Below are 20,545 nucleotides of genomic sequence, written 5' to 3' on the forward strand. Positions count from 1 at the left end.
CGCCATCTATCAACACAGCCAGATTCCACTAGCTGACAATGGGCGGGGAAGGGAAAGGAGGGCAATGAATCGTACCCCTCCCTGCAAGCATTTTGAACTAGGAACGTTGATCACGTAGGGATGGTCAGGACCCACATATCTCCTAGTAGTCTGTTCATTTGGCTGTGTACAAACTCAAGTACATGCAAATAAGTCAAAATGCCTGGCCGTACTTGCTAAGGAACTGCAAAGATTTCCCAGAAATGAACAAAGGTAAGTGTTGTTTTCATGACTGAAATCTTTCAAAGGCATTGGACTTCATACATTTACTTTTGATGTTTTACCATTTTCCTGCTTTTTTTGCCGCAGATGCATGGACTTGATCGGAGCTATGCACAAACTTCCGGTATCCTGATCTGAATGATCTCCCATTTGCCCTTTTGTTGAGTCTGTTAAGCGCATTGAAATAGCCATATAAATAAAAAAGTATTAATTTTAAATAAACTAAATCGGTAAAAAAATCAATCCCAAAATGTCACTGCTTAGAGGTCTAAAGTGTAAAAGAACAGCGACTTCATTTAAATCTGGATGAGACTATAGAGATGGTTACACTGAAGTCACAGTGTAATGCTTGTTAAACTTCATGAAATATTCACATATGATGAGGACAACGGAGTGGTTTGTGTACATTGTCAAGATGCCAGAGCTTCTGGAGAATTTTCAACAGGAAGAATGTGGAACCATATATGGAAGTTGGATTTCTTAAAGCATCATCTGTCAAGTAACAACAGGTTTCAGAGTAGCAGCCATGTTAGTCTGTATTCGCAAAAAGAAAAGGAGTACTTATGGCACCTTAGAGACTAACAAATTTATTAGAGCATAAGCTTTCGTGAGCTACAGCTCACTTCATCGGATGCATTCAGTGGAAAATACAGTGGGGAGATTTATATACACACACAGAGAACATGAAACAATGGGTTTTATCATCACTCTCCTTACAGTGTGTATGATAAAACCCATTGTTTCATGTTCTCTGTGTGTGCATATAAATCTCCCCACTGTATTTTCCACTGAATGCATTCGATGAAGTGAGCTGTAGTTCACGAAAGCTTATGCTCAAATAAATTTATTAGTCTCTAAGGTGCCACAAGTACTCCTTCTCTATCTGTCAAGTAAGTCAAGTAAATGGTGTAACAAGACTTAGAAACAAAAACCCTTCCTTACAGAGCGAATTGCTTAACATGATTCTTAAAAGTCCAGCTGAAAAAAGCCAAGGAGGCAAATTAATCTTGAACGCAAGCGCTCAAACCCAGAAGAAATCAAAGTACTTATTGACAGTGTGTTGTTGGCTACTAAAATGAACAGCTCAGTGCTTTCTGTTCAGGATATTAATGACCATATGGAAAAGCATGCACGCATACCAGCGAGCTGAAGAAGTAAAAATTATGCTTTTGAATTTCTTGAAATCGTCAACTGCATTGTCCAAAATGACCTCATGCATGAAATAGCATCGGCAATGTTTCATACTCTAGTTGTTGATGAAAGCACTGATATTCATTAACAGATACTTGATACTCTACTTTAAATATAGATCCATAAATTCTGCAGACTACAAAACTTTAATTTGGTGGACTATTATGATTGCAAGAATCTGATGCTGTTTCAATAGTATCTGCAATCGAAGTTTTATAAAAACACCAACTTGATCTAATGAAAATGGTGATGTTCACATCTGATGGTGCCTCCGTGATGATGGACAAACTCAGTAGCGTGGCGGCTCAGCTGAAACATGATATTCCACACTTAGTCCAGAAACATTGCGTTGCACACTGGGAAAAATTGGGGATTTCTGATGCATGGAAAGAGGTCAAACTGATGAGACATTGAAACCTTAATGAGAACTGTCTACATGGTGCTCTGTTGGTCATCCAAGACAAAATGCAAATTTCAGGAAATAGTGGATGCTTCTGAATGTGAATCCGTGGTTTTCATGCTACTCAATGAAGTGCGTTGGTTATCTAGGCACTTTGCACTTCGAGCAATTATTCCCCACTATAATCCTCTTCTGGAATATTTTGAGCAAGACAAAGATACTGATCCAGTTTCTAAATACTGCCACAAAAAGCTGAATACCATGGAATACCGAACAACATTAGAAATTTTGAATGATGTTTTGTTGGAGCTGGCTTCACTATCCACGCGGCTCCAGAAACGGGGCCTTGCACCTCTTGAAGCATTTCACTTTGCTCGAGGTAAACTGAACAAGATCAGAAGACAGGATCTTGGAGATTCAGTCTTATGGAGTGACAAAGTCAAGGCGCTCTTAGATATGAGCGCTCAGGAAAATAATGGAATTGATACCAGTTCCATAACGACTTTCATAAACATCTTGTGTGCACATTTGGCAGACAGGTTTCCAGAGCATGAAGTCCAAGAGTGGTCCGCTTTTGATGTGCGGCAATAGTTAAGTGTGACTTCAATTTTGGAATTCATCAGGTCAAATCCCTATATTCAAAATACAAAGACTTCAACAATCTCTTCAGCAAGATAGTCAGTCAGTACAATGACTTCACATTTGCAGTAGCCGAAATAATCAAAAGCCAATTGGTTTTAAGTTTCCCAGATATGGGGATATTTTGCTCACCAGAACCAACAGTTTCAGGACCTTGCAAAGTTGATGGATATTGCAGGAACATTCCTAGCATCAAGTGCAGACTGTGAGCATGGCTTTAGCTTAATGAACACTCAAAAAAAAACCCCACAACACTACGGAATCATTTACAAGTAGATCATTTGGACATGCTAATCTATATTGAATTATCAGCTGGATGGAGGACTGAGATCTGGACAGAGTTTATATTTAATGGGCAAATGAAAAATATTGCAGGGAAAAATAGTAAAGTTTGTTTAGCAGTTTTTGACATTTCGACCAATAAGGAAATTAAAATGCATTTATAATTACATATCTTATTCTTGGCTGATAATCATTTATTGATTTTTTTAGGAAAATTTTAAATTTAAAACACAAAACTCTTGTTTTTCTTTTTTTTAAAACTTATGTCTATCTGAAAACCCATATAAATTGACATAATGGCATACTTAAACATATAAGACAATTTAATATCAAAATCTTTTCGGACATGTGTATAGAATGAAAGGTGAAAGTGGACACCAAGGGCAGAAGCCTATGGACTGATAATGTTCATGATTGATACGTGTTTGATATATGCTCATGATTGTCTATAAAAAAAGATCAAAGTGTAATGCTTCAAACTAACTTCTGCTTCATGAAGAATGGTTAAATTTCCTTTTTCTAAGTATTCAAAAATGACATTTATAAAATAACATGATGTAAAACTATCACAAATTTCAAATTAAAAAACTTTTTAAATGTATTAGCATTTTACTCATGTCATAAATATAAAGGAAAGGGTAACCACCTTTCTGTATACAGTGCTATAAAATCTCTCCTGGCCAGAGGCAAAATCCTTTCACCTGTAAAGGGTTAAGAAGCTAAGGTAACCTCGCTGGCACCTGACCCAAAATGACCAAGGAGGGGACAAGATGCTTTCAAATCTGGAGGGGCAAGGGGGAACAAAGGGTTGTCTGTGTGATGCTTTTGCTGGGAACAGATCAGGAATGCAGCCTTACAACTCCTGTAAAGTTAGTAAGTAATCTAGCTAGAACATGCATTAGATTTTCTTTTGTTTAATGGCTGGTAAAATAAGCTGTGTCTTTTTGTAATTTAAGGTTTTCCCCACAGGGATTCTGTATGTTTTGAATCTGATTACCCTGTAAGGCATTTACCCATCCTGATTTTACAAAGGTGATTCTTTTACCTTTTCTTTAATTAAAATTCTTCTTTTAAGAACCTGATTGATTTTTCATTGATCTTAAGATCCAAGGGTTTGGGTCTGTGTTCACCTGTACAAATTGGTGAGGATTTGTATCAAGCCTTCCCCAGGAAAGGGGATGTAGGGCTTGTGGGGATATTTTGGGGGAAGATGTCTCCAAGTAGGCTCTTTCCCTGTTCTTTGTTTAAAACGCTTGGTGGTGGCAGCATATGGTTCAAGGACAAGGCAAAGTTTGTACCTTGGGGAAGTTTTTAACCTAAGCTGATAAGAATAAGCTTAGGGGGGTCTTTCATGCAGGTCCCCAGATCTGTACTCTAGAGTTCAGAGTGGGGAAGGAACCTTGACAACTCGCTTGGGCACATTTGCCTCATGGCGCACAAATTTGAATTCTGCTTCAAAAATTTGCACGGAAGAAATTTTTTGAGCACACTGCCTGTCAAATATTAGAGGGAACGTTGCATCTGGCCCGCGGGACCATCCTGCCCAGCGAGACTAACCCCCGGCCCCTCCCTTGTTGTCCCTCCTCCCCTGCAGCCATGCTGCCACATGGGCAGCAGGACTGCAAGCTCCTGCCACTGTAAGCGGCATGGTAAGAGGGTGCTGGCAGCACGCGGTGGTGAAAAAATTCAGTAGGGGGTTCAGGGGGGCAGTCAGGGGACAGGGAGTGGTTGGATGGGGTGTGGGAGTCCCAGGGGGCCTGTCGGGGGCAGATAGGGGTCAGGGGGGCAGTCAGGGGACAGGGAACGGGGGCGACAGTTGGGGGCAGGATACTGCCAGGGGGGCGACAGTTGGGGGCAGGGGTCCCAGGAGGGGTTGGTTCAGGGGTCAAGGAGTGGGGGGGTTGGATGGGTGGGGGGAGTTTTGAGGGGGCAGTCAGAGGGCAGAAACTCTGAGGGGATAGATAGTGGGCGGGGGCCAGGCTGTTTGGGGAGGCACAACCTTCCCTACCTGGCCCACCATACAGTTTTGCACCCCAATGTGGCCCTCGGGCCAAAAAGTTTGCCCACCCCTGATTTAAGCAATTTAGAATCTTAACATCCATTTTCAAAAGTGGCTCAGGACACTTGGGCTCCTAAGTCCCTTGGAAAGCCAATAAGAATTAGGATCCTGAAGCGTCTCCCATCACTTTTGAAGGTGAAACTTGGAAGCTTTTGAAAATGTTGCTCAATATGAAGATAAATATGGTTGTGGGTTTTGTTTGCAAAATGTACTTGCTTTTTCTGAAATGTTTAAAAAAAGATCAACACAATCAAATTCATGTAGGCCAGAATTGAGCCTTGGAGAATTTATCTACATCTCTATACTCCAGTCATCAGAAGGAAATGATGCAAAATATTTTGCCATACTTTTAACTGTGTAACATTTATCCAAGTTCCTGCCACCTACAGCTATTGGATTTCTCCAAACAGAAGCAGTACCAGAAAAGCCATCCATCACCAGAAAAACAAACTGGAAAGTGCATTTAATAGTGATTTGCTGCTGATGTACTGTGGGGGGGGGGTGAGGGGGGCAGAGAGACAAGGCAGAGAAGAAAGAAAGAAAGAAAGAAAGAAAGAAAGAAAGAAAGAAAGAAAGGTGTTCCAAAGGGTTCCAAGATCCATTCCTCTCTCTCGCCTGGACTTCTCTGCCTGCTTCTCCCACCTGTCATCTTCTGGGACAGGCTGGCTTGGTTTCCTCTTGCCGTAGCAATGATAATCAGAAGAACCGTTATCATTCATTGTCACCCCAGCCAAGCGGTCAGTCATTCTACCCATCTCTGAAGGGAGCGCACAGAAGAAAACAAGATCTGGGTAGACAGGGGGACTACGCACTAGGAAAACTCAGAACAAGACTGACAGAGAACCAGTCACCTAGAATAGAAGAAGTTTCATCAGGGTCTAACTGCAGACAGGGGACAGAAGCACAAACATGGAGGGAGAATGCACATTGAAGGGAAGAACAAGAATTCTCAGAATAACTGTCAGCGAGGCTTCCGATTCCTGAGGATTAAGGGACAAATTTACGAAACAATCTGGAAGCAATTAGCTTGTCTTGATAAGAACTCTCTTGAGAAACTTCTATTTTAGATTTATTAACTCCCTGGTTACAGACAAGATTTGCAGTTGCTGATTTGCCAGCAGAGAAAACTAAATCTGTTTTCTAAAAAAGCAAACACTTCTGTCTGTACCAGTTTGCATCGTGACTGACTTGAAGTGGACAGCATGTAAACACTGGTGGAATGACTCAGGGGTGAAATATAATGGAATTTGACATTGCTAGAAGCAGTTTTGGACACGTATAAAGGACAAATCCTTGTCTTCTAAAATGCTAAATGAGTCTGGCATTCAGGGATTCAACAAACTGAGTAATCAAATAAAGATTCCATGCAAGCTAGTGTACTTCAAACAGTGTTTTTCCATTGAAATAAAAGCCATGTAACTTACTGATTTGCTCTTTCAATTTTAATTCCAGATTACTGGTAAAAGACATTACGGGAGTGCTGCGATTATTTCCACAAACAAGTATTAGGAAATTCAGAGTTAAAGTTAAATTAAAAACAAATTCAAATATGTTAAGGTCTGGAAAGGCACATATTCACCAAATAACCTTAATTCTCTACTATAGTAATGCCAAAAAGGAAAAAAGTTAAAGCACCCTCTAAAAATAGTTAATCACATCTGGGTCTAATACGCATCTGGGTCTAATCATAACTGTACATACATGCCTGGAATGACTATGGAGCAGAGTTATCGTTGTGGGGAAGGAGGCAATGAAAGGTGAGCAGAAAAGTGTGCAGAGCACAGGGAGTGAGAAGCTGAAGAGTACCCCATGTGAGGAGAGAGGCGATTTAGTGGCTATGCTGAACATAGAGGGGAGAGGGCAAGGATGTGACTAGGGCCTGGAGTGGGAAGAGGTTTATGTGAGGGGAGTCCTGTGTTGGGGACATCCAGGACTATGCATCCAATAGAGACTTGGGGTAGGGAGCCCAGTCACCTTCTGTGCCAAGGCATCAATAGAGATTCATAAATAAGGCCAGAAGAGAACATGATACTTCTCCATAACACTGGCCCTTGTCCACAGCACAGTTGAGAGAATTTCAGCAAGTGCTCATTTGCGTCAATCCTGTAATGTCTGGCTGTGCTAAAGCATGTCTTTTAGAATGACATCCTATCTGGATTTAAAGATCTTCCCATACAACTGCTGCCTTGGCTTCATAGCCTGCCAAGATAGTGGGTACTAAGGCACCTGTGGCAGAAAGAGCCTTTAGTACTCCATTTGTACATAATTGTGATATTTCATATAAAGCATGCCACGTAAGGTATCATGTCAAAGGTTATGATCTGCTGAACACCATTATTCTATCTAAATATCTCATTAGTGCAGATGATGTTATGAGATTATATTGTATGGTTGTCACTCAAATATGCTGTGAGTTGGGGAATCTCCAGATATTAGCTGCCCAGAAACAACAAAAGAGCTAACCAACAGCCGGGTGCGGGTCGAACAACATCAACAGCCATCATCCAGCATGGGAGTAACAATTCAGGCCACACCAGAGGAACTGCTCAACCTTGCCTGGTGACTCAGCAATGCCAACCAGATATGCCAGGACTTATGTTCTCCAAGCACATGGACTGAGGATATGAAATAGAGGACAGAGGCCACATGTTTTGGCCCGTCTTCCCCCACCTATGCTGAAGGCAACGAGAATGCTGGAGCTGAGGAGATGGGTCCCCAGGCTAACAGAAAGAGCCTGCATATGAAAGACTAACCAACCTGCAGTATCCAGTGGGATGAGAAAAACTGCTTAGTCCAGATGTTGCCTAGCCTAATAAGGTTAAGAATGTAGACTGTGTGCTTGTCTTATTTTCTTTTGGTAGCCACTCTGACTTTTGCCTATCACTTATAATCACTTAAAATCCATCTTTTTTCATCAATAAACTTATTCTAATGTTTATCCTTACCAGTGAGTTTGACTGAAGTGCTTGGTAAATCTGCTTAGTTTACAAAGGCTGGTGTACGTCCACTTTCCATTGATGAAGTAGCGAACCAATTAATAAACTTGCATTGCTCAAGAAAGGATCTTGAGCAGTGCAAGATGGTATATGCCCTTGTTGCCAAGAAGGCCAATGGCATTTTGGGATGTATAAGTAGGGGCATTGCCAGCAGATCGAGAGACATGATCGTTCCACTCTATTCGACATTGGTGAGGCCTCATCTGAAGTAGTGTATCCAGTTTTGGGCCCCACACTACAAGAAGGATGTGGAAAAATTGGAAAATGTCCAGTGGAGGGCAACAAAAATGATTAGGGGGCTGGGGCACATGACTTATGAGGAGAGGCTGAGGGAACTGGGATTGTTTAGTCTGCGGAAGAGAAGAATGAGGGGGGATTTGACAGCTGCTTTCAACTACCTGAAAGGGGGTTCCAAAGAGGATGGATCTAGACTGTTCTCAGTGGTAGCAGATGACAGAACAAGGAGTAATGGTCTCAAGTTGCAGTGGGGGAAATTTAGGTTGGATATTAGGGAAAAAAAATCACTAGGAGGGTGGTGAAGCACTGGAATGCGTTACCTAGGGAGGTGGTAGAATCTCCTTCCTTAGAAGTTTTTACGGTCAGGCTTGACAAAGCCGTGGCTGGGATGATTTAGTTGGGGATTGGTCCTGCTTTGAGCAGGGGGTTGGACTAGATGACGTCCTGAGGTCCCTTCCAACCCTGATATTCTATGATTACTATGGTACAAGGCTGGGAGCTGGGGGGATCTGGCTGGTGCCTTTCTCTGTGTGATTCTTGAGTGGCTCTGGGAGCATTCATGCCATCTGGCTGGGTACGGGGCTCCACATGAGGTTGTACTGTGTGGTAACAGCACCTGGAGGGGTTTGCTGCTCGTCACCAGTAAGGCATTGTGAGAGACAATCTAGATTGGTGAGGTAAGGGGGCACAGAGGTTCTACAGTCCCAAGTTCCACCACAGGGATCCCGTCACACCCATCATGCCCCCTCTTTCAACTTTAGAAAGCTGCACCTTGAGGAGAAATGGCCACCATAAGGAAGGCATGAAAGATGACGAGGGATATGAGAGTCGACCACTCATGTTCCCAGAGAGGTTTTTCCTCATCACGAGTCCGGCTTCAATGAACCTAATCCAGTCCATTGGAGAGAAACGCCACACTGACAAAGCAGAGGAGCCAGCGAACAGTCACACAGCCGATGCAGAACAGTAAGAGTTAGGGGTCATGTAATCTACTAATGAGATATGTATAACCACCCCCCTCACTCCACTGACTCATTTCAACCAATAGAATCGCAACATACAAATTAGCTGGAGAAAGTGTCATGATTCATAGATACTAAGGTCAGAAGGGACCATTCTGATCATCTAGTCCGACCTCCTGCACAGCGCAGGCCACAGAATCTCACCCACCCACTCCTATGAAAAACCTCACCCATGTCTGAGCTATTGAAGTCCTTAAATGATTGTTTGAGTTGACTCTGAAAGCCCAGTTTAAAAGTGACCTGAACAATCACTGGCCCAGTCTATAATTATAATTAGATGCAACAATTGTTTATTTCTTCAAGTGGAACCTATGAGATTTCAGTGAGCTTTATCTACATGATTCACACATTGTAAAGCCAGAAGGGACCATTGTGATAATTTAGTCTGGTCTCCTGCATAACACAGGCAATAGGACAACCCCTGAATTACTTCTTGTTTGAACTAGAACAGCTCTTTTAGAAAAGCATCCAGTCTGGATTTAAAATATGGATACTTCAGGTTTTAAGACAGTCTCTTCACTGTTAGAATGAGACCTTCACAGAGGCGGGGGTTGGACTAGATGACCTCCTGAGGTCCCCTCCAACCCTGATATTCTAGGATTCTATGAGATCATACCCACATCTGCCTACTCTGGGGTTCTTGCACCATCCTCCAAGACATTTGGTGCTGGTCCTTGTCATAGACAGCATATTGAACTGGACAGATCTTGGGTCTGATCCCATCTCATAATTTCTATGGGAAGCCTCTTATTTCATTATTGAGCTCATTTAGGAGAAGAGTCTGATGAGTGCTAAATTTATTGGACTTTTTTAAAATTTATTTTTAACACAAAATAATTAGCAGTGACATTTTTAAATTCTAAGAATATTCCTTCTATACTCAAAGCGCTATATTTTTACGTAGGATAGGCTATATTATTTCATAGATAAAGAGACTGAATCCCTGTTTGACAAGGAAAACAACTCAGCCTTCACTATGGAATTGTAAGTGGTCTGTCCTAGATTTTTTTCTTTTAAAATTTAAAATCTTAAAGTTTCTTAATTATTAATTATTATTATTATTATGTTGCAAAGTACTGAGTTACATACTGGCAGTGCAGAAGCTGTACAAGCACTCATGGCTCCTGCTGTGCTCTTAGGGACAGCGCAACCACAAATTTACTATGTAAAAACAAGAGATACAAGGCCAACAGTTTCAGAACTTGGTGAGGACTACTTACATATTTAGGTATGCAAGTAGCCTGATTTTCAGCGATACTGAGCACTCACAGCTCCCACTGAAGGCAATAGACGAAGAGTAGACGGGGTGTGCTATAGAGAATTTACTGGGAGTTCAAAAAGATTGGCCACTTACTGTATACATTTATATTGCCACATTTCTAATGGCTCCATTTTCATGCCAAGGACAAATCAAATTAACCACTCATGCAAGATCTATTGTTTAATACTTTGGGGACTGCTAACAGATCTGTTTCCTCCTAGGTTTTCCATTTGGCTGGAAGGCTACAAAATGCCATTCTTCCAAGAAAGAACAGTTACATAGCATGTGTAATGTTTAATAAGTTTATTTTTCTCTTTAAACAAGATGAAAACTGATTTGTGATCTGACATCACGCCTTCACGTTACCTGTTTCATAAATAAGATTGCTGTCTAGCAAAATTGAGGCTACTAGCAAAAGGTCTAGAAATGACAATTGTAATTTTAATTTTTACAACCTTGATTTATATAAAATGAAAGCTTTATACGCAGCAGACGCTGCTTGTCATGGGAGCGTTACGATTTATAAATGCTGTGCTGTGGAAACAGGTGCAGCTATCTGATGCATGAAAATTCCTCCTGATTCACCCGCACATCATGAGATTTGGAAAAGATCATTGATGTGAGCCTTTCACAACTGCTGAGCATCTTCTATATTGCTACTGCAAGAAGCCACGAAAGTCCTTTTAAAGATCAGGAAGAACATTTACCCCTCAGCCACTTTACAGTGGTACTGCTTTTCTTTGATCCTTTGAAGTTTGGAGCCTGGTGGCTAAGTCATCCCAACTTAAATATTTTAGTTTTTTCAATTCAGTTTGTTGATTTTACATTTTATACGATAATTATCCTTTTCCGTATGTGGATTCACTTCAAGGATTATTTTCCTGCTTTAATACCTACAGTATTTGTTTAATTTTTAAAGCTGCACTTGGAATTATTTTAGATATCACTGTTGGGATGCTCTATACACTCTGCGGTAGGGCTTTCAGCTAGAACTGACTGGGAAAACCTGAATGTTTTAACTGGTTAAATGTTCAAAATCTCTGATGATATTACAGACAAAATGATTAAATCACAGAGATAATTCTCCTGTCCAAAAAAAGGTAAACAGTAATTAACCTTTACTAATGTTAACAGCTTTGTAGCGATCCCATAATCAGCCTATTGGATAAACAACCTGTAGAGTGTAATACCCTAGTCTTATAGGATTTTAATGGAGGATAGGAGACTTGTTTGAATGACAGAGCATGAGTTTTATTATGTTGCTTCTAGAAAAGGAGTACTTGTGGCACCTTAGAGACTAACAAATTTATTAGAGCATAAGCTTTCGTGAGCTACAGCTCACTTCATCGGATGCATTATGTAACCCACATGATACTGCAGCATTTCACTTTATTGCTCCAGGGCAGGAGACTAGGATCTTAGCTAGATATTCTGAGCATCTGCACATGTGCATAGAGCAGGGCAGGGCAACTCATCTAGAGGGTCCCAGAAACTTCCAGAACAGGGTGCGGCAGTTACCAGACATGCTCCATAGCTGTTCTGATGCTGTATTATATGAAGTTTTCACTGTGGGCAAACCACCTGGCAGGTGACACCTAAGTCACCCTCCGAGTGCTGAGGTAACCAAAGTGCAATGGGGGCAGGGGGAAGGTTATAAATACAAGAGTTAAAGACAGCTCTATGGACTGAGTGACTGATCAAAGCAAGACCAAGAGATGCGTCTGCTGCGTGGGCTGGGTCCCAATCTCTGTACCACTCTGGGTACAGGTTAGTGCTCTTCCAGCTTTATTTACCAGGGAAGCCCTCCATTAAGATAATGTTTGATCATAAGAAAGGCCATGCTGGGTCAGACCAATAGCCCATCTAGCCCAGTATCCAGTCTTCCAACAGTCGCCAATGCCAGATGCTTCAGAGGGAATGAACAGAACAGTGCAATTATCGAGTGATCCATCCCGTCATCCAGTCCCAGTTTCTGGCAGTCAGAGAGTCAGGGACACCCAGAGCATGGAGTTGTCCCTGACTACCTTGGCTAATAGCCATTGATGGACCTATCACTGTGGTACGTTTTATGGACCTACAGGGAAAGCTGGCAGGGGAGCATTTGTTACCCTAGAGGCTATAGAGCCTGTGGAACTTACACTAAGCTATCAGCTAACCGCTCTAACTGGGACTGTATTTCACTTAGAGGGCGAGATTGGGGCAGCACTGAGTGAGTTGAAGGTTTGTGAATTTTTGCCTGACTTAGCTGGGCTTATGGAGAGAAGATGATGCCCTATAACGAGCTCCAGGAAATGGATATTTTATATGCTGATCCCAACCCCTGCACCACTTTGGATACAAACTATAGACTTCTTGGAAGGATTGAGACCTCTTATTTCTCAAGCTCTGCAGAGTCCAGGTGACACACACTACATACTACATTCATGGAATAAAGGCTGAAAAATGACCTCTGAAAAAACATCAGCGGGGACATGCTGTGTTGAAGTATAGAAAACGTTATGCTGAAACCTTATATTTGAACGTTTGTAACAGAAACAAAAGGTGTAAGTCTGTACAAGGGACATCAGAAGTTTACTGTCAAATAGCTTTTGTTTAAAAATGATTTATAGTATTTCAAACACTACTTACAATAGGTTTCAGAGTAGCAGCCGTGTTAGTCTGTATTCGCAAAAAGAAAAGGAGTACTTGTGGCACCTTAGAGACTAACAAATTTATTAGAGCATAAGCTTTCGTGATGCATCCGTTGAAGTGAGCTGTAGCTCACGAAAGCTTATGCTCTAATAAATTTGTTAGTCTCTAAGGTGCCACAAGTACTCCTTTTCTTTTTGCGACTACTTACAATAGTGTCTGTTTTACTGAGAAAGCGTATAGTGCTCTCCCTTTGAAATTGACTGGGGTCTATTACCATCCATTTATCAGGGTTTTACATACAATAGCCCTGAGGTACTCTGTGTAATACTTTCTGAAAAGTCCTGAAAAGACTGAACTCTGACCTGTACTTGACCAAAGAGGTTACACTGAGGCGCAGGACGAAGGGGAGTGTATAGTTATAGAGAATATTGCCTGAGCATTCCCTCCCCTGTCCCTGTTATGCTTCCAAAAGCAGTCAAGCCATTAAAGGATGCATCAACTTTGCTTTCACCTTACAACATTAGATATCCCCTCCCTGCTGTAAACTAAAAATAGCTTTTCAAAAATATAATTTTGCAAAACAATCAGTACACAACGTGTGCTAAACTTTCCACATTCACATTTTCATAAGTACCAAAAAGGAAACAGATCCAAAATAGTGAGTTAAAGCAGAAACAAGTAATATTAATGAATATTTTTTCATCTCACTATATTAAAGAATATGCCGAGAATAAATGCAATATTAGGAATAGTACACAAAACGTTACTACATTTTAACAGGTGAACTGACGTGATTTCAGCCTCCAAATATTCTCCTCCTCAAAAAAATATACCATTAAAATAGTCATAAGACTAACATACAATACTCTTAAAAATCATGTTAATGATCGGACAGAAAAAACTCAGAGTGAAGACTGAAATATATTCCATCTAACTCTCTCATTATCCATTGTTACTACAGAGATCTGAACATTTCAGATGATCTCATAAACCTTATGTGTCTTCTACATTTGTAAAACAAGGATAGGTTAATGGCAGAGTCTCAGATTTCACTATTAATCTTGTACGGCTAAGATCATTCATAGGGTTCTTTACGGCAGAAGCCTACATTTAGAGAATTCTTCCTGACCTATAAAAATGACTAGTTTAACATTAGACCTACATGTCATGCAGGCTGCCATTTCCTAACTGCAGCTCTAATTAGAGAACTTTGCCCGGATATACCAGTCAATGTTAACTAACCATAGAGTGAATGGACATTCATTTAAGAGAAATAGTGTTGAGAGAGAAAGAGTCATACTTACAACACTGGGAGGCAGCAGTGGGCAATGGTTTCTTCTGGACTTCTTCTGAAAATGAATACTAAGGGAAGACAAAAGGAAGAGCGCAGACAGATAACAGATTGAAAGTAACCTTATAAAACAGGATTTCCAGAACATAACAAGCTTACGCTCTGAGAGTATATCAGCCAGGGAGAGGAGGAGGGAAGGGGAGGGGAGGTGTTAAAGTACAAAATAATATTTTCCTTAATTCCCAAATACAGAACATGCTCCCAGAAAAGTAAAAACTGGCACTATCCCATGCCAAAATATCCGTTAATGGCTGCACACAAGGCTTGGGTAAAGTCTTATCTACTTTAAAAGCTCAAGACAAAAAATTTCAGACTTGGGGGCCTCAAATTAGGCACCTAAATCCATATTTAGTCACTTAAAATATAAATGTCTAACTTTCAGAACTGCTGAGCAATGATTTCAGTGGAATGTGTGCATGCTCAGGAGCCTGAGATTACAGCAATTTATATATGAGATGCCCAACTATGAATTTGAGGTACCCATGTTTGAATGCAGTGCTGGATGTGGGAACTGGGAAAGAGCTAGATAATTAGCGTGCTTATAAGCAGTGCAATACCCAGAACACTCTTTCACCATAGTCTGGAAACATCCAAAAACATGAAGGATTTTACATTTTATTTAACACTACACTGGAGTACACAGAGATTCCTTTTAACCAATTTTGGATTATTCCAAAAGGGTCTGCTGCAGCATTAAAGGTGTTCCCTTGAGATATGTTTATGATATTGTTTTGGCCACCTCTTCCCAATACCACACCAATAATTCAAAAATAATCCAGTGATCTGTCTGAGGCTAGAGACAGAAAATAAGAATAATTTCTAATCCTATTAGGCAAAATGTCAAGAACACAACCCTCATCAGCCAAGAGCTGGGAAAAAGGGCCCCAAGGTCAGAGCAAACTGCAAGTTTTGAAATATTGATTCCTCAATCAATGCCATACACTGACCACCAGCAGGGCTATTTCACAAAAAATGAGGAAGTAAACACAGGGATGCACTTTCAGTTGACTAGCAAGAAGCTGAATACATAAGCAAAGTGAGAAAAAAGAAAAGGAGTACTTGTGGCACCTTAGAGATTAACAAATTTATTTGAGCATAAGCTTTCGTGAGCTATCGGATGCATCCGATGAAGTGAGCTGTAGCTCACGAAAGCTTATGCTCAAATAAATGCGTTAGTCTCTAAGGTGCCACAAGTACTCCTTTTCTTTTTGTGAATACAGACTAACACGGCTGCTACTCTGAAACCACAGTGAGAAAGAATAGGTTGGATGAGCGGACAAGGCATCTAAAAGAACTGGGGATTGCATCACAATTCATGAAAACTTCAACATCTACCAAGAATTTGATAGGTTTCAGAGTAGCAGCCGTGTTAGTCTGTATTCGCAAAAAGAAAAGGCATACTTGTGGCACCTTAGAGACTAACAAATTTATTAGAGCATAAGCTTTCGTGAGCTACAGCTCACTTCAAGTGAGCTGTAGCTCACGAAAGCTTATGCTCTAATAAATTTGTTAGTCTCTAAGGTGCCACAAGTACGCCTTTTCTTTTCAAGAATTTGATGAATCACTAGAGGGCACCTGTTCCACTGCGTGTTTGGCATTAGAATTCCCCTGCTGAAACCCATAGCTTTCAACCCAGGGGGAGGTATATATTGCAGCAGAATTACTGGAATGTTATAAGTTCACGACTTGCTTTTTCACCACGTTCACAGATTCCAATCAGCTCTATAGCTATTACTGGATCCCTGAATCCAGAAGAAGCTACATGCAAGCTATTTTTCCACCTAAACACAGCTGTGAGATAGTTAAACAGTTTGAGACAAGACTTAATTTCTGCCCGAGTATTCTTGATCTCCACAATGAATCCACTAACACACTTAACGGAGGAAGGCTAAGTTAAGGGTACAATACATTTCCCCCAAACTTCAACACCCTATATCTCTATCACCAACAGGACCTTTTAGCAATACTCTCTTGTAGAGAAACGTGTATTACACTTTTGGTTAACACTGTTTACACCTGCCCTTGTTGGAGTTAATAAGTTCCTTAAATGCAAGAAATTAAGTCCATCGACCAAATAAATATCACCTTCAGTAAGACAAGTGTTCTTGGTGTATATTTTGCATAAAGAGCTAAGAAATTGAAGTGTTCCCTCTCTGGTTTTCAACAGCAGCAAACATAGCCTGGGGCAGCACTGTTCTCCTAACAGCCTCATCCTGTTGTCTAGCAAAGCCAGAGTTTTACACTTGTTTTGAATCTAAGAGCTTGTCTACACGACACAGCCTTGTCACTAAAAAGTCAGTGTGTGTAAACGACAACTTCGCAGTGTAGACAAGCCCTAAGTATCATGCAAAAATCAATTTCCCCTCAATTTTCACATGCTGCAGCCTCTTATTCTAGCTGGCATTAACACTGCACATAAGGGAATGTGAACAGCTCAGTGAAAAACTTGTGAATGAAGGAAAACTAAACTTAACTGTCATGGAAATTCTGCATAGCGCTACAGTACACTCTGGAGCATTCTGGATCAGAATCCTACTTTAATTATAGCGTTCGCATCTTTCAAGTGAGGTTTACTCACCTCACCATGATCTTCCAAAGAGTTTATCTGTTCTAGTTTTTTGGTCCAATATCTGGCTTCCTCCTCAGGGATATCTATAGTAACAGCAAAGGCATCGGTCATTCACACTAAATTAGTTATCCAGCAAGTTATTTTTTAAATAAATTTGTATTCAACAGCAACACTTAAAACAGTGATGACATTCCAAGAGAACAGGATTTTTTTTAAAGCACATCACAAAGACAGCCTTCATTTTGAAATTCACTGAAATGTCCTCTATTAGCATCAAATATAAAATAAGTTTTAAAGAGTAATTTAGTTCCAGGTCTCTGTATGAAAACATTCTAGTTTATCGGTACCTAACCAAACACAAAACACACACAAAGGAGAAAAGAAGGATGCAAAATCTGACTGGTTTATACTATTATAATAAATTTAATGAGCCACAAAAAAAATCATGAACCAGCTACACGCTTGGAAACGCAATATAATGTGATCAAAGGCCTCTTCTCCCAAGTTCTCTCCTCTTAACTCCAGAAGAACCATGCCTCTAACTACCCCATCTAGAGAGCATATTTTCATTCATGGCACATCAGGGTGTACCTAAGCATCTTCAAACTAATATAATGACCCCAGTTTTCCTTCATAGGCCATAAACTGGCTGTTCTGGGGCAATTGATGTTACCTGAATGAATTCTGCTAAAGTGTCTGTTTTCACCACTGTGCAGTAAAGGTTTAACTTTATGGTAAACTAAAAACACTCCTTCCTCTTCTAGAGGCTTAACTGTCTAATTACACAATTAACATGCTTGTGCTTGTCAGCTAGACGTTTGCAGCTGACAGTTTAGTACCCCTGGCTTGGGTAACCATTTTCTATTTCAAATTTTAAAACAATAAAAAACATTATATAATGGATTGTGTAATTGTCATTTTCAGAGAGGGTCATCTTTTTGAGGAGGGGATTGTCACTTGCGCTTGGGAGATGAACTAGTGCAGATATACGCCGCATTGGGGGGCCAGAGAGAGTGCTCTGAGGACCACAATTTCACAGAATGACGCTCAAGTTACAACTAAAGTGACAAAGGTACAAGCTGCGAATCTAGACGGTACCAAGGAAAGGCAGTGAGCTACATCAGCAGCAACGGGGACTGCTGCAGCTTAACGCAAAACAGCCTTGTAAGAGAGAATTATTGAGGTCACTTCAGAAAGTTCAGCAGGATGCAGAACAGAATCCAACAAGGAGAAACCATGGAGAAACACAATATTAAAGGAAATGCACTGTTTAGAGTGAAATCTCACCCGAGCCCTCTCCCAGAATACTTAACAAAAGGATAACACTTCTAAAAATAACAGGAGTACTTGTGACATCTTAGAGACTAACAAATTTATTTGAGCATAAGCAAGTCTCTAAGGTGCCACAAGTACTCCTGTTATTTTTGCAGATACAGACTAACATGGCTGCTACTCTGAAACCTGTCACTTCTAAAAATGAGGCTTTAGAAAACCAGCAACCATTTTTGCTTAACACATATTTTAAAAAAAAATAGCACAAATACAAAAAGAGTAGCATTGAGCTTAGGTGTCTGCTTTCTAATGGTCCTTTGTTCTTATTCCAAAGTAGGGAATTTTCTCTTGGGGAATTTGAGGGGAGGGGGAAGCACCAGAGTCCATCCTAGATAACAGAGGCAGCACAAGTTTTCAGCACTGCTCCAGTTGCTATTCACCAACATTACACACCTGCATTTAAATGACAACTTTCAAAACAGAGAAACAAGAAGGAAAATTACTAATATTCATAACACTTATAACTTTACATTTTCAGGGATGTTGTTACAAAACGAGAGACGTTTACAGTGATGGAATTCCATTTTTTCTGTGTCTTGAACCTTCATATAGACTTTACTCATAGACTTTAAGGTCAGAAGGGACCATTAGGATTGTCTAGTCCAGTGGTCGGCAGCCTTTCTCAAGTGGTGTGCCGAGTCTTCATTTATTCACTCTAATTTAAGGTTTTGCGTGCCAGTAATACATTTTAACATTTTTAGAAGGTCTCTCTCCATAAGTCTATATTATATAACTAAACTGTTAAGTAAACAAGGTTTTTAAAATGATTAAGAAGCTTCATTTAAAATTAAAATGCAGATCTTATCAGTTTAGTGCAGTGGTTCTTAACCTGGGGTGCACACACCCCTTGGGGGTGCAAGATGCCCTTTCTGGGGGTGCAAGACATGCAAGATTTTTTTAGAAGGTAAATCATCGAAAACACAAATTAAACAAAAAGAAAAGGAGTACTTGTGGCACCTTAGAGACTAACAAATTTATTTGAGCATAAGCTTTCATGAACTATCGGATGAAGTGAGCTGTAGCTCACGAAAGCTTATGCTCTAATAAATTTGTTAGTCTCTAAGGTGCCACAAGTACTCCTTTTCTTTTTGCGAATACAGACGAACACGGCTGCTACTCTGAAACAAATTAAACACAGGCACATAAGTACAACTACTTTGTTTCATCAAACCTATGTATTTATTAACATTATACATTTTTAACAATTACTGTAATATACAAAGTTTTTAAGTTTTCAAGCTAATTGTAGTGTAATTTTTGATACGGGCTGCAGAGCACTGGGCCCAGGCCAGGAGCAGAGCTGGGCTGGCTGCTGGTACCCCATGCCGGCAGGAGGGCTGAGCAGGGCTGGAGGCCCAGACCCCAGCTTGCAGGGGGCCAGTGGCTGGAACCCCAGACCGCCAGCGGGCAGAGCGGGGCTGGCGGACAGAACCCCAGGTTCAGCCCACTGCCGGTCTGGGATTCTGTCCACTGGCTCCTACCAGCCGGGATCCTGGCTGCTGGCCCTGCTCAGCCTACTGCCAGCGGGGGATTCCGTTCACCCAGGCCGGCAGCAGGCTGAGCAGGGTGGATGGCCAGGACCCCAGACCCCAGCTGGCAGCAGCATGCCAGTAAAAATTGCATTACAATAGGAAGTGACAAAACCCTAGTTCAGTTCATTGCCACAGCCTTTATAAATGTGACAAGCTGTAAGGCTAAAGGATGACATCTATAAAGTGAATATCCCCAAGAAATTTTAAAAAAAGTGAGACTCAAACCTTTCTGAAAACATCTTGAGAAATAAAAGCCCTGTATTGGGACCAGGATAGTTTTGTTCAACACAGTGAAGTCTTTTCCAAGCCCAAGGGGACACTTGAGAAGTAGATGGTTCCTTAGACCAGCGTTTCTCAAAGTGGGGTTCCAACCCAAGAGGGGGTCCCTAGACTATTGTAGGGGGGTTGTGAGATCACAGGCTGGTGCCTGGGCACCCAGCTGTTAAGGTAGTGCCACCCGCCAGCAGCAGCAGAGAAGTAAGGATGGAAAAGCTGTCTGACAATACCATGCCACCCTTACTTCTCTGCAGCAGCTGGCAGGGAGCACAGCCTTCACAGTGTCTGGCCAGCAGAGCCACTCTCCGCTCTGCCTTCAGAGCAGGGCGCTCCATGAGAACAAGGCCATTCTGGTTGTGTCACTTCCCTAAGCAAGGCCCTTGTTTTCATAAAATGTGGCCTACCACTTCTATAGTGTATGAAGAGCATCGGACCAAACTCTAACAGCAGGAAAAACTAGGTAGCAAAAAAAAGTTATTGTACATGGCACGAAGAGGGGAGCTCAA

At 41.1% G+C, this 20,545-nt stretch overlaps 1 protein-coding gene across 8 annotated transcripts in view; it reads right to left on the reverse strand.

The window, feature by feature from the left end:
- The window catches only part of UNC13B (unc-13 homolog B), a 389,750-nt gene that overhangs the window by 270,959 nt on the left and 98,246 nt on the right, over positions 1 to 20,545 (reverse strand). For all 8 annotated transcript variants that reach the window (XM_043514555.1, XM_043514556.1, XM_043514557.1 and 5 more), the window contains 2 exons: positions 16,909 to 16,982; positions 14,284 to 14,341 (listed from right to left, as the gene is read on the reverse strand). In XM_043514555.1, the coding sequence (XP_043370490.1) occupies positions 14,284 to 14,341; positions 16,909 to 16,982 (132 nt within the window). The remainder of the gene's footprint in view (positions 1 to 14,283; positions 14,342 to 16,908; positions 16,983 to 20,545) is intronic.

This window comes from Dermochelys coriacea, chromosome 5, assembly GCF_009764565.3.
Source record: "Dermochelys coriacea isolate rDerCor1 chromosome 5, rDerCor1.pri.v4, whole genome shotgun sequence".
Lineage (NCBI taxonomy): Eukaryota > Metazoa > Chordata > Testudines > Dermochelyidae > Dermochelys > Dermochelys coriacea.